General features: G+C 35.5%; 1 protein-coding gene across 2 annotated transcripts in view; it reads left to right on the forward strand.

The window, feature by feature from the left end:
• The window catches only part of CWF19L2 (CWF19 like cell cycle control factor 2), a 193633-nt gene that overhangs the window by 58464 nt on the left and 121671 nt on the right, over positions 1 to 13498 (forward strand). Inside the window, exons 7-8 of one of the 2 annotated variants that reach the window (XM_030835999.3) lie at positions 6331 to 6440; positions 12679 to 13337. In XM_030835999.3, coding sequence (XP_030691859.2) covers positions 6331 to 6440; positions 12679 to 13337 — 769 coding nt within the window. The remainder of the gene's footprint in view (positions 1 to 6330; positions 6441 to 12678; positions 13338 to 13498) is intronic. The other variant, XM_070046191.1, reaches the window with a different exon arrangement.

Here is a 13498-nt window from a genome sequence, read left to right on the forward strand (position 1 = left end):
TGCCAGTACCATACTGTCTTGATTACTGTAGCTTTCTAGTATAGTCTGAAGTCCAGAAGCCTGATTCCACCAAATCCGTTTTTCTTTCTCAAGATTGCTTTGGCTATGCAGGGTCTTTTGTTTCCATACAAATTGTGAAATTTTTTGTTCTATTTCTGTGAAAAATGCCAGTGGTAGTTTGATAGTGATTGCATTGAATGTGTAGATTGCTTTGAGTAGTATAGTCATTTTCACAGTGTTGATTCTTTCGGTCCAAGAACATATCTCTCCATCTGTTTGTGTCATCTTTTACTTTCTTCATCAGTATTTTATAGTTGTATGCGTAGCAGTCTTTTGTTTCCTTAGGTAGGTGTGTTCCTAGGTATTTTATTCAGTTTGATGCAGTGGTAAATGGGGTTGTTTCCTTAAGTTCTCTTTCTGATTTTTTGTTGTTAGTGTGTAAGAATGCAAGAGATTTCTATGTATTAATTTTGTATACAGCAACTGTACCAGATTCATTTATGAGTGCTAGTAGTTTTCTCATAGCATCTTTAGGATTTTCTATGCATAGTGTTATGTCATCTGCAAACAGTGACAGTTTTACTTCTTCTTTTCCAATTTGGAGTCCTTTTATTTATTTTTCTTCTCTGATTGCTGTGTCTAGGACTTCCAAAACTATGTTGAGTTGTATTAGCAGGAGTGGTCATCCTTGCTTTTTTCCTGATCTTAGAGGAAATGCTTTCAGCTTTTCACCATTGATTAATTGTTAGCTGTAGCTTTTGTTGTATATGGTCTCTTTTATGTTGAGGTAAGTTCCCTCTAAGCCCACTTTCTGGAGTTTTTTTTTTTTTTTTTGTCATAAATGGGTGTTGAACTTTGTTATAGTTTTTTCTGCATCTATTGAGTTGATCATATGGATTTTATTCTTTAGTTTGTTAATGTGGTGTATCACGTTGTTTGATTTGTGTATATTAAAGAATCCTTGCAACCCTAGGATAAATCCCACTTGATCAGAGTGTATTATCCTTTTAATGTGCTGTTGGATTCAATTTGCTAGTATTTTGTTGAGGATTTTTGTGTCTATGTTCATTAGTGATATTGACCTATAAATTTTCTTTTTTTGTGGTATCTTTGTCTGGTTTTGGTATCAGGGTGATGGTAGCCTCATAGAATGAGTTTGGGAGTGCTCCTTTCTCTGCAATTTTTGGGAAGAGTTTCAGAATGGTAGGTGTTATCTCTTCTCTAAATGTTGGATAGAATTTGCCTGTGAAACCATCTGGTCCTGGACTTTTGTTGGAAGATTTGTAATCACAGTTTCAATTTCAGTGTTTGTGATTGGTTTGTTCATATTTTCTATTTCTTCATGGTTCAGTCTTGTAAGCTTCTGTCTTTCTACAAATTTGTCCATTTCTTCTGCGTTGTCCATTTTATTGATGTAGAGTTGCCTGTACTAATTTCTTATGATCCTTTCTATTTCTGTGGTGTCCATTGTAACTTCTGTTTTTTTTATTTATAATTTTATTGATTTGAATCCTCTCCCTTTTTTTCTTGATGAGCCTGGCTGAAGGTTTATCAATTTTGTTTATCTTCTCAAAGAACCAGCTTTTAGTTTTATTGATCTTTACTATTGTTTTCTTTGTGTCTATTTCATTTATTCTTCTCTGATCTTTATGATTTCTGTCCTTCTACTAACTTTGGGTTTTGTTTGTTTTTCTTTCTGTAGTTGCTTTAGATGTAAGGATAGGTTGTTTACTTGAGATTTTTCTTGTTTTTCGAGGTAAGCTTGTATTGCTATAAACTTCCCTTTTAGAACTGCTTTTGCTGTGTCCCATACATTTTGCAGTGTCATGTATTTGGTGTCCTTTGTCTCTAGGTATTTTTTGATTTCCTCTTTGATTTCTTCAGTGATCCATTGATTATTTAATAACATATTGTTTAGCTTCCATGTGTTTGTGTTTTTTACAGTTTTTTTTTTCCTGTAATTGATTTCTAATCTCATAGCGTTGTGGTCAGAAAAGACACTTGATATGATTTCAGTTTTCTTAAAATTTTCAAGGCTTGATTTGTGACCCAAGATGTGACCTATTGTGAAGAATGTTCCATGTCCACTTGAGAAGAAAATGTTTTCTGCTGCTTTTGGATATAATGTCCTATAAATATCAATTAAGTGTGTCTGGTCTAATGTGTCATTTAAGGCTTGTGTTTTCCTTAACTTTCTGTCTGGATGATGTATCCATTGGTTTCAGCGGGATCTTGACATCCTCCACTATTATTGTGTTACTGTCAATTTCCCCTTTTATGGCTGTTAGCATTTGCCTTATGTTGAGGTGCTCCTATATAGGGTGCATATATTTACAATTGTTATGTCTTCTTCATGGACTGATCCTTTGATCGTTATCCAGTGTTCTTCCTTGTCTCTTGTAACAGTCTGTATTTTAAAGTTTATTTTGTGTGAGATGAGAATTGCTACTCTCTCCTTCTCTTCATTTCCATTTGCATGGAATATATTTTTTCCATTCCCTCACTTTCAGTCTGTATGTGTCCCTAGAGCTGAAGTGGGTCTCTTGTAGACAGTATATATACATGTCTTGTTTTTGTATCCATTCAGCCAGTCTGTACCTTTGGCTGGAGGATTTGATGTATTTGCATTTAAGGTAATTATTGATATGTATGTTGCTATTGTTATTTTCTTAATTGTTTTCAGTTTGTTTTTGTAAGTCTTTTTCTTCTCTGTGTTTCTTGCCTAGAGAAGTTCATTTAGCATTTGTTGTAAAGCTATTTTGGTGGTGCTGAATTTCCTCTTAGCTTTTGTTTGTCTGTAATGCTTTTGATTTCTCAGCTGATTCTGAATGGGAGCCTTGCTGGGTAGATTAATCTTGGTTGTAGGTTTTTCCCTTTTATTACTTTAAATTTATCCTGCCACTCCGTTCTGGCTTGCAGAGTTTCTGCTGAGATATCAGCTGATAACCTTATGCGGATTCCCTTGTATGTTATTTGTTGCTTTTCCCTTGTTGCTTTTAATATTTTTTCTTTGTATTTAATTTTTGTTAGTTTGATTCATATGTGTCTCAACATGTTTCTCCTTGGGTTTATCCTGTATGGGACTCTCTGTGTTTCCTAGACTTGGGCAACTATTTCCTTTCCCATGTTAGGGAACTTTTCAACTACAATCCCTTCAAATATTTTCTGACTCTTTCTCTTTCTCTTCTTTTTCTGGGACCCCTATAATTCGAATATTGGTTCCTTTAATGTTGTCCCAGAGGTCTCTGAGACTGTCCTGATTTCTTGTTTTATTCTGTTCCACTGCAGTGATTTCCCCCATTCTGTCTTACAGCTCACTTACCTGTTCTTCTACTTCAATTATTCTGCTACTGATTCCTTCTAGGGTAGTTTCATTTCATTATTGTTCATCACTGTTTGTTCTTAGGTTCCTCTAGTTTTTTGTTAATCATTTCTTGTATATTTTCGATCCGTGCCTCTATTCTGTTTCTGATATCTTGCATCATCTTTACTATCATTACTCTGAATTATTTTTGGGTAGATCGCCTAGTTCCTTTTCATTTATTTGATCTTGTATGTTTCTATCTTGCACCTTTGTCTGCAGCACATTCCTCTGTTCTTTCATTTTGTGTAACTTACTATGTTCATTGTCACCTTTCCGCAGGCTGCAGGGTCGTAGTTCCTCTTGCTTCTGGTGTCTGCCCCCTTGTGAGTGATGTTGGTCCAGGGGCTTGTGTAGGCTTCCTGGTTGGAGGGACTGATGCCTGTGCTCTGGTGGTTGGAGCTGGGTGGGCAGGGCTGTGGCAAGAGCTGTATTTTGGGTGTCTCGAGCATAGGATGACTTTTGGCAGCCTGTCTGCTGATGGTTGGGGTTGTGTTCCTGTCTTGCTGGTAGTTTGGCCTGAGACATCCAGCACTGAAGCTTGCAGGCTGTTGTGGGGAGCCAGGTCTTGCTGCTGAGATGAGAACCTCTGGGAGAGCTCACACTGATTAATATTCTCTGGGGCCAGGAATTCTCTGGAGGTCCAGTGGCCAGGACTTCATGCTTCCACCACAGGGCTCAGTTTCAACCCCTGGCTGGGGAACCAAGGAAGAACTTGCAAGCCACGTGGTGTGGCCAAAAACAAACAAAAAACAACAAAAAAAAACCCAGAAAAGAGACAAAAACCAAGAGAAACAGAAAACTAAAAAGAAGCAAACAAAACCAAAAAGATCCCAAAAAACCCCACAAATAATAAAGTAGACAACCACCAACCAAACAAAAATACCTCAAAATGAAAACAAACAATAGAAACATAACTAACAAAAACAAAAGAAAAACAACACAAAAAGCAAAGACTACAAAAAATAAACACACAAAAATGACAAGAAAACAAAGTAAAACAAACAGAAAAAGAGAAAAAAAGCTCCAAAACAGAAAAGAAAAAAAAGAAGACAAAAAGAAACAAAAATGACAAAACAAACAAAAAAACCCAATAGACCAATAAAAAATACGTTTAAAATTTTAAATGAATTAATTAAAACAGCAAAACAAAACAACAAAATAATCCCTGGGGGCTCTGCTATCAGTGTCTTTGCCCCCATGGTGAGCCATTTCCAACATCCACCTCCCCAGGAGGCCCTCAAAGACCTTTCAGGTAAGTTTCTGGACCTGCTGTGGGCAGTGTGGTTGCAACACAGATTCTGACCTGCCCCAACTCCCATGTGCACATGTTCCCAAAGTCCACAGCTGCCAAAGCTAGACCCATCTCAGTTCTGGAAGCACTCATCTCTTCAGTTGTTCTGCAGGTGTTGGATATACCAGGCTGATCCTGGGGGTTAAATCTGTGGCTTGTGCAGCTGCACGGAGAGATTTTAATTCCTCTTCCTTAGTCGTACAGCCATGGGGGCTCAGTTTTGGTTTCAGTCCCATCTCGGTGTGTGGGCTAACCTCAAGCATCTGCTCTCCACCCAGGCGAGTGGGGGCAAAGGCAGCAACTGAGTGGGAGACTCTTACTCGCTTAGGTGGGATTGGCCACAGGTGGTGATCGATTGGGGCATGCATGCTTGCTCAGGCAGGAGGGAATAAGGTGCCTATGACTGGGGCATGTGCACTTGCTCAGGTGTGAGGGGGACAAGGTTGCAATGACTGGGGCGTGGGCACTCTGTTGGGAATCCCTCCCAGTGGCCATGGAGGCCAGGGCTGGCATGTGGGGAGAGAGGCTGCGATGGGGGCCCCGCCCCTTGTGTGCCACTCAACAATGGCGCCTTGCTTCTAAGGCAGTCCTACTTCTTCCAGGAGCATTCCCAGCTGCAGAGCTCCTCACTCCCGTACCTTCAGGCCGTATCCACACAGCCAACAGCAGTCCTCTCCCTGGGTCTGCTCTCCTAACATCTCGCGTCAGCACCCAGCCCCTGCCCACGTTGGCAGACAGCCATCTCAGGCTGAGGTGTGCAGGGCTGTGGTACAGACTGTCCATGGAAGTCTTGTTTTCTTCTGACTGCCACAGATCAGCCACTGTCCTTTCTTACAATAGCCCCTGAATCCACCCCTTTCAGCATATTTTGCCACTGGTAAGGGGGCCTCCCTGGGTTTGGTAATCTCTCCTCTCCTTCAGCTCCTCCCCAGGAGTGTGGATTCCATCCCGTTTCCTCTTTTCCTTTTCTTCCCTTTCTGTCCTTCATCCTACCTGGTTACACAGGGATCTTCTCTTGTCCTTTTAGGTGTCCAGGATCCTGTGCTAGTGTTCAGCAGGTGCTCTATGCAAATTGTTCCACTTGTAGATATATTCTCGATGTACTTGTGGGGAGAAGTGAACCCCAGGTCCTCCTATTCCACCCTCTTGACTGCTCTCAGCTCCTTATTTGTTCTTTGTGTTGTATCTGAAACAGCTTTTCTACCCCATGTGTGTACCTTTATTCCTTATTTATTTCTAGGAATGCCCTTCCTACTCTTATCTTTTATTATAGAAATCCAACTCATTTTTTCAGCCTGGTTTGTGAAATTTTCCCTGACCTCACATTTAGAGGCAATCGTTCCTTTTTTTTCATTTTTATATAACTTTTTAGCTGTTTATAATATTTATCAAATATTATCTTTGTTATAATTATTTATGTCTTTTTATCCTCATTCTCTTAGATGGCAGTGTTTTTGAGGGTAGTTTTATTTTTTCCTTTCTCATAATTGTAGAACTGCACCTTGCATATATAGGCACTCAAGTATATGTTGAATTTTAAATGTATTTATGATTTTTATATATTCAAGGAATAATATGTAATTTTATAGTTAGAAATCATTGTAGTAGCAATAAGTATTCTGTCATAACCATGTGAAAAGTATAACTGACATTTAATATTGGAATTTAATTTCAGTAGTAGAAGATGGTGGTTTAAGCTGGCTAAGGAAGTCTTACCAAAGAATGAAGGAACAAGCTGAGAAACAAAATAGAAATTTAGAAGACATTGTAGCTGAAAGATATGGGGTAAGTATTAAGGAGATACATATTATTTTCAGAGTTATATGAGAAATTAACTTTGTCAGTGTTTTGTGCCAGGAAACACTTTTGAATTGACTTGATACTAAATTTCAAATGTGTATATTGCTATAGCCATTTTTTCCTTTTCATTTTTATGTAAACCTATGTAGCATATTTGAATATAAAACTCAATGAATATAAAACTTAAGTATGTAAAATTTAAGTATGCATGTGTTTAATGTAAAAGCAACGTTTTCTTCTTGTGAGGAAATTTAAATAATATAGGAAAGCCTCCATAGTATACCTCTGGACATAACCACTGTTAAAAATTTTGTATATATCAGAGATTTTATTTTATTTCAGAGTTTTTGTTGTATTCCGGAGTTTCAGATTGTAACAGTTTTTTTGTTGTTGTTTAGAGAGTGTGCTTTTAAAAAGTGATATTTATTTTTTTTTCCAGTTTTATGAAATATACTTGACATACTTGACATATACTTGACATAACAGCACTATATCAGCTTAAGATATGCAGCATAATGATTTCACTTACATACATCATGACATGATTACCAAGTGTGTGTGTGTGTGTGTGTGTGTGTGTGTATGTGTATGTACAAAACAATGGAATCATGCAGCAGTATATTTTAGAACCAGCTCCCCCATTTACCATGGGTGAATAATCTTTCTGTTTCAGTAGCTATTGATATCCTGTTTTTCTTTTTTAATTTCAGAAGAAAGAAGGCTTAGGAAGGAGTAGGCAAACAAAGAAAGTGAGAGAGAAAAATTATCCTTTGTTTTAAGAGAATCTTTGTTAATATTTTGATTTTTTTTTAGATTTTTTTCTGGTTATTCTATACTTTTAAAATAAACAGTTTTATAAAAGTAGGCTCGGGCTTCCCTGGTGGCGCAGTGGTTGAGAGTCCACCTGCCAATGCAGGGGACACGGGTTCGTGTCCCGGTCTGGGAGGATCCCACATGCCGCGGAGCGGCTGGGCTCGTGAGCCATGGCCGCTGGGCCTGCGCGTCCGGAGCCTGTGCTCCGCAACAGGAGAGGCCACAACAGTGAGAGGCCCGCGTACCGCAAAAAAAAACAAAAAAAAAACAAAAAAAACCCCCCAAAAAAAACAGTAGGCTCATAGAATACATCCTGATTCTTTCACTTACACAAACAGACATAGTTGGTTGCCAGTAAATGTATATATTTTAATGACCTCTTAATATTTACATATATATATTTATATGATTTTACCATCATTTATTTAATTGTCAGTGGAGGGACATTTATATATTTTTATTTTCTCCGCTGTTAAACAACACTGTGCTGATCATCTTTTCCAATGCATTTTTCATACTTACCTGGTTATTTTCTTACATGAATTGCTAAAAGGGAAATTGTCAATTTAGAGGATATAGACACTTAAAGTGAGATATGTATTGCAAAATTTCTGTACAGAAATATTGAAGAAATTATACTGTCAGTAAAATGACTTTTGTTACATGGTTTTCAATAGTAGTACTATCATTCTTTATACTCTGTGCTACTGTGATTGGTAAGCAGACTTTGTCTTTGCTTTTATTTTTATACATTTGTTTACTAGCAAAGTGGGATATTTTTTCATATTTTTTTGGCCATTTGATTGATTATTGATGGTATTTACCCATTTTGGGATATTAATTTAAGACCTTTTAATAAGTCTGTTCAAATTTCTTCCTGTTAGTTTCATGTTCATTTTTTACTTTGTTTATATTTGCTATGAATATATTTTAAATATTTTTACGAACAAAACCTATCAGGTTTTTCTTTTATGACTTAATGTTATTGGTATAATTCATTGACAGGCCTTCTCCACCCCCAAGATCATAAAAATGCACACCTATATGTCCTTTGAGAACTTGTTCAGTTTTATTTTTATGGATAGCTTTAATATTTTTGAAATACATATTTGTGTATAGTTTAAAGTAAGCATTTAACTTTCCTTAAGTCTTTAGATAGTCATTTATAATATATTGAATGAATTATTTTTTCCCACTAATTAGAAATGATACATTTATTATATATTACATCATTTTTTATAAAATCAGTCTATTTCTTTACTCTCAAATCTATTTTATTGATTTTTTTGTTGTTTCCTGGAATTAGTATCATACTATTTTAATTACTGTAGTTTTCAGTAACTCATGCAGATAGCAAATAATTAGTGAACACCTACTATGTGACAGGGTAAGTCTCCTTTTATTAGTCACTAAAAAGTAACTTTACATTCTTATGTGTGCTTTTTTTTGTTGTTAAATTTAGAATCAATTTTGTCGTTCAAGCTCAAAAGAAACAGTTTTCCAAAATACATTATAAATTTACAACTCATTTTGGAATTTTGATTTAAATTTAATTAAATGTATAGATAAATCAAAGACAATTAATACCTTTGTAATGTTGAGTAATCTCATCCTAAAATACTGATTATTTCTCAATTCAAAATTTTTTAAAATTTTTATTGGAGTAGGGTTGTTTTACAGTGTTGCATTAGATTCTACTGTACAGCAAAGTGTATCAGCTATACCTATACATATATCCCCTCTTTTTCGGATTTCTTTCCCATTTAGGTCACCACAGTCAATTCAGATTTCTATTTATGCTCTTCAGTACATTTCTCCATTCAGTTGTTAATGCATGTATCCTAAGATATTTTTATTTTTTTCAATTGTATGCTGAATCTTTGTTCTCTTATGTTTTCTGACTTGCCTGGTGCTAGTCTGCCCATTTTTTTTTAACTCTTGTCATTAAATCTATAGGGTTTTTTTTTTAATTGGGTTATATGGGAATATAGTTATATGCAAATGGTGATTACTTTTGCTTTTGCTACTCGGTATTACAATATTTCAACTTTCTTGTATTCTTGAAGTAGAATTTCAGAACTTTGATTAATAACACTTTTCTTTCTGTGTTTAAGTGATAACTTCTCGCATTTAAGATGAAGATTGTCATCTTTAGAAAGTATCTTTGCATTCAAAGTTTATTCAAAAGTGTTTTTTTGTTAATTTGCTTTTGCTTTTAAATTAGGAATGGGTATCTAAATTTTATGAAATAACTTTTTTGGTATCCTTTGATATAACTGTGATTTTTTTTTTCTTTTGTTAATGAGATGAATTGCCTGAATACATTTCCTAACATTGGACCATTCTTGCATTCTTTGAATCCTATTTGATTATGGCATTTCCTTTAATATACCACTACATTAAATTTGTTAATATTTTATTTTGAATTTCTATCTTTATTTATACATAACATGGCCTTTAGTTTCCTTCTTATGTTTTTTTAGGGGTTATTATGAGTTTATGTTTTGAATTGTGAACTTTTATATAAGTTCTTTTTTTTTAAACCTTCGTTTTTTAGATTTTTTTTTGATGTGGACCATTTTTAAAGTCTTTATTGAATTTGTTACAGTATTACTTCTGTTTTATGTTTTGGTTTTTTGGCCGTGAGGCATGTGGGATCCTAGCTCCCCATCCAGGGATTGAACCCTCACCCCTTGCATTGGAAGGTGAAGTCTTAACCACTGGACCACCAGGGAAGTCCCTTATGTAATTTCTTAATGCTCTAGAACAGTTAAGAATCACAGAGTGAGGCATTTTGACATAGTAGTTAAAAACATTGGCTTTGTAGTCAAATAGTCCTGAATTTCAATACAGTGTTTGTTACTCTTGCTATGTGACCTTAGCTTCATTTTTATTTTTCATTTTAAAAACACAGCTATTAGTATCAATATCATAGAATTGTTGTGAACATTAATAATTATTTGAATGCTTTTTATCTGCCAGGTACTGTTAAAATACTTCATGTATAATTAAACTTATTTAATACCCATAATTGTACTATTTTCTTGTTTGGTAAATGAGGAAACTGAAGCAGACAGAGTTTAAATAACCAAGATTACGTAGCTCATGAGTAAATTTGAACCTAGGCATTGTTTGTAGAGCCCACTTAAATGATACAAAAGATGTAGTAAAATAAGCATTGGATAAATTGTGGTAACTGCTGTTTTGGTTTTTATTATTACCATATTTTATTTAATCTAAGAAGCCACTAATTGTAGATACATCATTAATTTATGTATCACCAAGAAAAAAAGAAGTTGCCTATGAGGCAATGCTTAAATTATGAAAATATTCCCCCCCACTGCCATCAGTTTCACTCTGTTGATGTTGTCATTAAATTTAAGAAACATGTTAAACCTGAATTTTTAAAATAATTTGAAAAAATGAAATATAATGGATTATCTCTGCCTGGACTAAGATGACAACTTTCCATCTCAACTCACATATTTTATTGAAATAATTTGAAATTTTAATTACAGTTTACTATAAATTTAAAAAATATGCATGTGATTCTTGACAGTTATATTCTTCACAACTACAAGAACAATTATTTAGACTATTGCTATTTGGTTTATAGCATGCATTCCTTTTTTCAGAGATCTTTGCCCTAATTCATTTATGGTTTGGCTTAATGATCCTGAGTAATTTTCCCCCCAGAATTAGTAAGTGATTTACTTTTTGAGTCCTTTCATTTTGGAAAATGACTTTCTTTTGTCCATGTCAAGGAAGGATAATTTGACTGAATTGAATTCTGTATATAGAATTACTATTGCCTTATAATTTTTTATCAAAATTTGATCTTTATTCCATTATCTTCTAGCATTTAGTATTGTAAGCAAATAGTTGATAGCAGTCTGACTTTCTTTCCTTTGTAGGCAATGTGTTATTTACCTAACTCACGTTTGTTTACATGCTCACACTCCCTTCTCCCCTGATCCAATCTTTGTGAAGAATTTTTTTCTGAATGAATTTTGAGACTCAGGAATTAGGATTTTTTTATGTATGAGTCTTTGAATGCTTCACTTTCTCTCCTCCCCTAAGGCTGTTGGGTGAGCCCTTTGGATCTAGAAAGTTAGCTGAGGAAATTTTCTCTCTTTTTTTTGTTAATGCTCCTATTATCTTTGCTTTTTTCTTTCTGAAAGTACTAGCATATGCATATTAGATTCTGTAGAATTAATTGTTCATGTGTCTTCTCCCTGTAACTTAAATCAATTTACCATTTTTTCCTAAGTATAGCAAATTCCCAGGCTAGTGTTGAATTCACAAATTTGGATTCAACACTTTCTATTCTTCTACTCACTACATGCATAGTTTTGAACATAGTTTAATTATAAGTCTTTATTATTCTTGAACTGCTCTTTTTTATGAGAATCTATTTTGTTTTAGTATTTTAGTAACATCTTGACTGTCACTGACTGTAGGAATTATTATTATTATTATTTTTTGCGGTACACGGGCCTCTCACTGTTGTGGCCTCTCCCGTTGCGGAGCATAGGCTCCGGACGCGCATGCTCAGCGGCCATGGCTCATGGGCCCAGCCACTTCGCGGCATGTGGGATCTTCCTGGACCGGGGCATGAACCCGTGTCCCCTGCATCGACAGGCGGACTCTCAACCACTGCGCCATCAGGGCAGCCCCGTAGGAATTATTATTATTTTTTAATTATGTTTTTATTGTTTTCTGAATTACATTTTGTTTTAGTGCTGGTCATTTGGTCAAAGGGCTCCTTTTGAGCTCCCAGGATTTTTTCATTATTTGGTAATTTTTCATTGGTTATTCATATTTTTTTAAGTATTCATTTTATGGTAGTGTGTTTCCTTGCTAGGGCTGCCAAAACACAGCTCCACAGGCTGGGTGGCTTAAACAACAGAAATTTTTCTTACAGCTCAGGAGAATGGAAGTCCAAGATCAAGATGTTAGAGGGTTTGGTTTCATCTGAGGCTTCTCTTCTTGATTCATAAATGACTGCCTTCTTGCTCTGTCCTCACATGAACTTTTCTCTGTGTGTGCACATTCCTCATGTCTCTTTGTGTGTCCAAATTTCTTCTTCTTACAAGGACATCAGTCATACTGGATTAGGGCCTAACCCAATGACCTCATTTTAACTTAATCACTGCTTTAAAGATTCTGTCTACAAATGTGGTCATATTCTGAGGTACTAGGGATTAGGGGTTCAACATATAAATTTGGGGGGGACATATTTCAGGCCATGTCAGGTAGGATGACTGTATGGGTCTTTTATTACCCTTTGTTGAGTTTTTCTTTTCGTTGTGCTACATGACAGTGTATCGTGACACAGTGGCATGTGGGGTACAAGTCATTGAGCCATTTTTAATTTTAAATATCTTGTTTAATTTTTCCTCCTTTCTAGTCAATGGAAATCTTCCAGTTGAAATTAAAAGAAGCTGAAAAAACTGCGTTTATGAAAGAAGACTGTAGACGAGAACGGTGGAGGAAACCAGCATACTCAGAGAGAGCACAAAGTAGTCAGGAAAGTAAAAAATCAGACTTGGTAAAATATAATAAAAGTTCAAGAGATAGATATAATACAACAGATACTGCAAAGAATATCAATAAAGATAAGTTTAGTGGTGATGAAAAAGATAGTAGATCTGGGTCTTTAGAAGCATGTAGAAGAGAATTGAGTCCAAAACAAAATCAAGAGTTTTCTTCTCATATAAATTTGAGACCTAAATTCTTAAGACCCTCTGATGCAGAACTGTCATTTCATAGCAAGGACAGAAATTTTGAACCATCTAGTTCATCTTCAGCACTGGTCTCTCAGGATTCTGTACATTGTGGTTTTCAAAAATCCACAGAGAACAGTGAGGAAAGTTTATCATGGTGGAGTCGATCTGATGAGAGAGAAGGAGACAGGAAACATTCAAATCGAAAACCATTAGAAACCAGTCACAGTGTTGACCGTGGACAAGTTTCAGAAGACGTGAGAGAAAAATCACAGGGTGAAAGCTTGAGAGAGGACTCTCTGAAAAAAGAACACCTACAGGATACAAAATCTTCGCTTGCTGGGTATTTTTTCATTTATTTTTTAAACTGATAAATGAATATTAAGGTCCAGAGGATTCAGGGAACTGAACTGTATTTTTAGAGCATCAGTTACTAATTAGATATGAGTTATGATTTTCTATTTCTTAAATTCAATGGAAGAGATAGGATATGTACTTTTAACA

This window comes from Globicephala melas, chromosome 8 (genome assembly GCF_963455315.2).
Source record: "Globicephala melas chromosome 8, mGloMel1.2, whole genome shotgun sequence".
NCBI classification, from domain to species: domain Eukaryota; kingdom Metazoa; phylum Chordata; class Mammalia; order Artiodactyla; family Delphinidae; genus Globicephala; species Globicephala melas.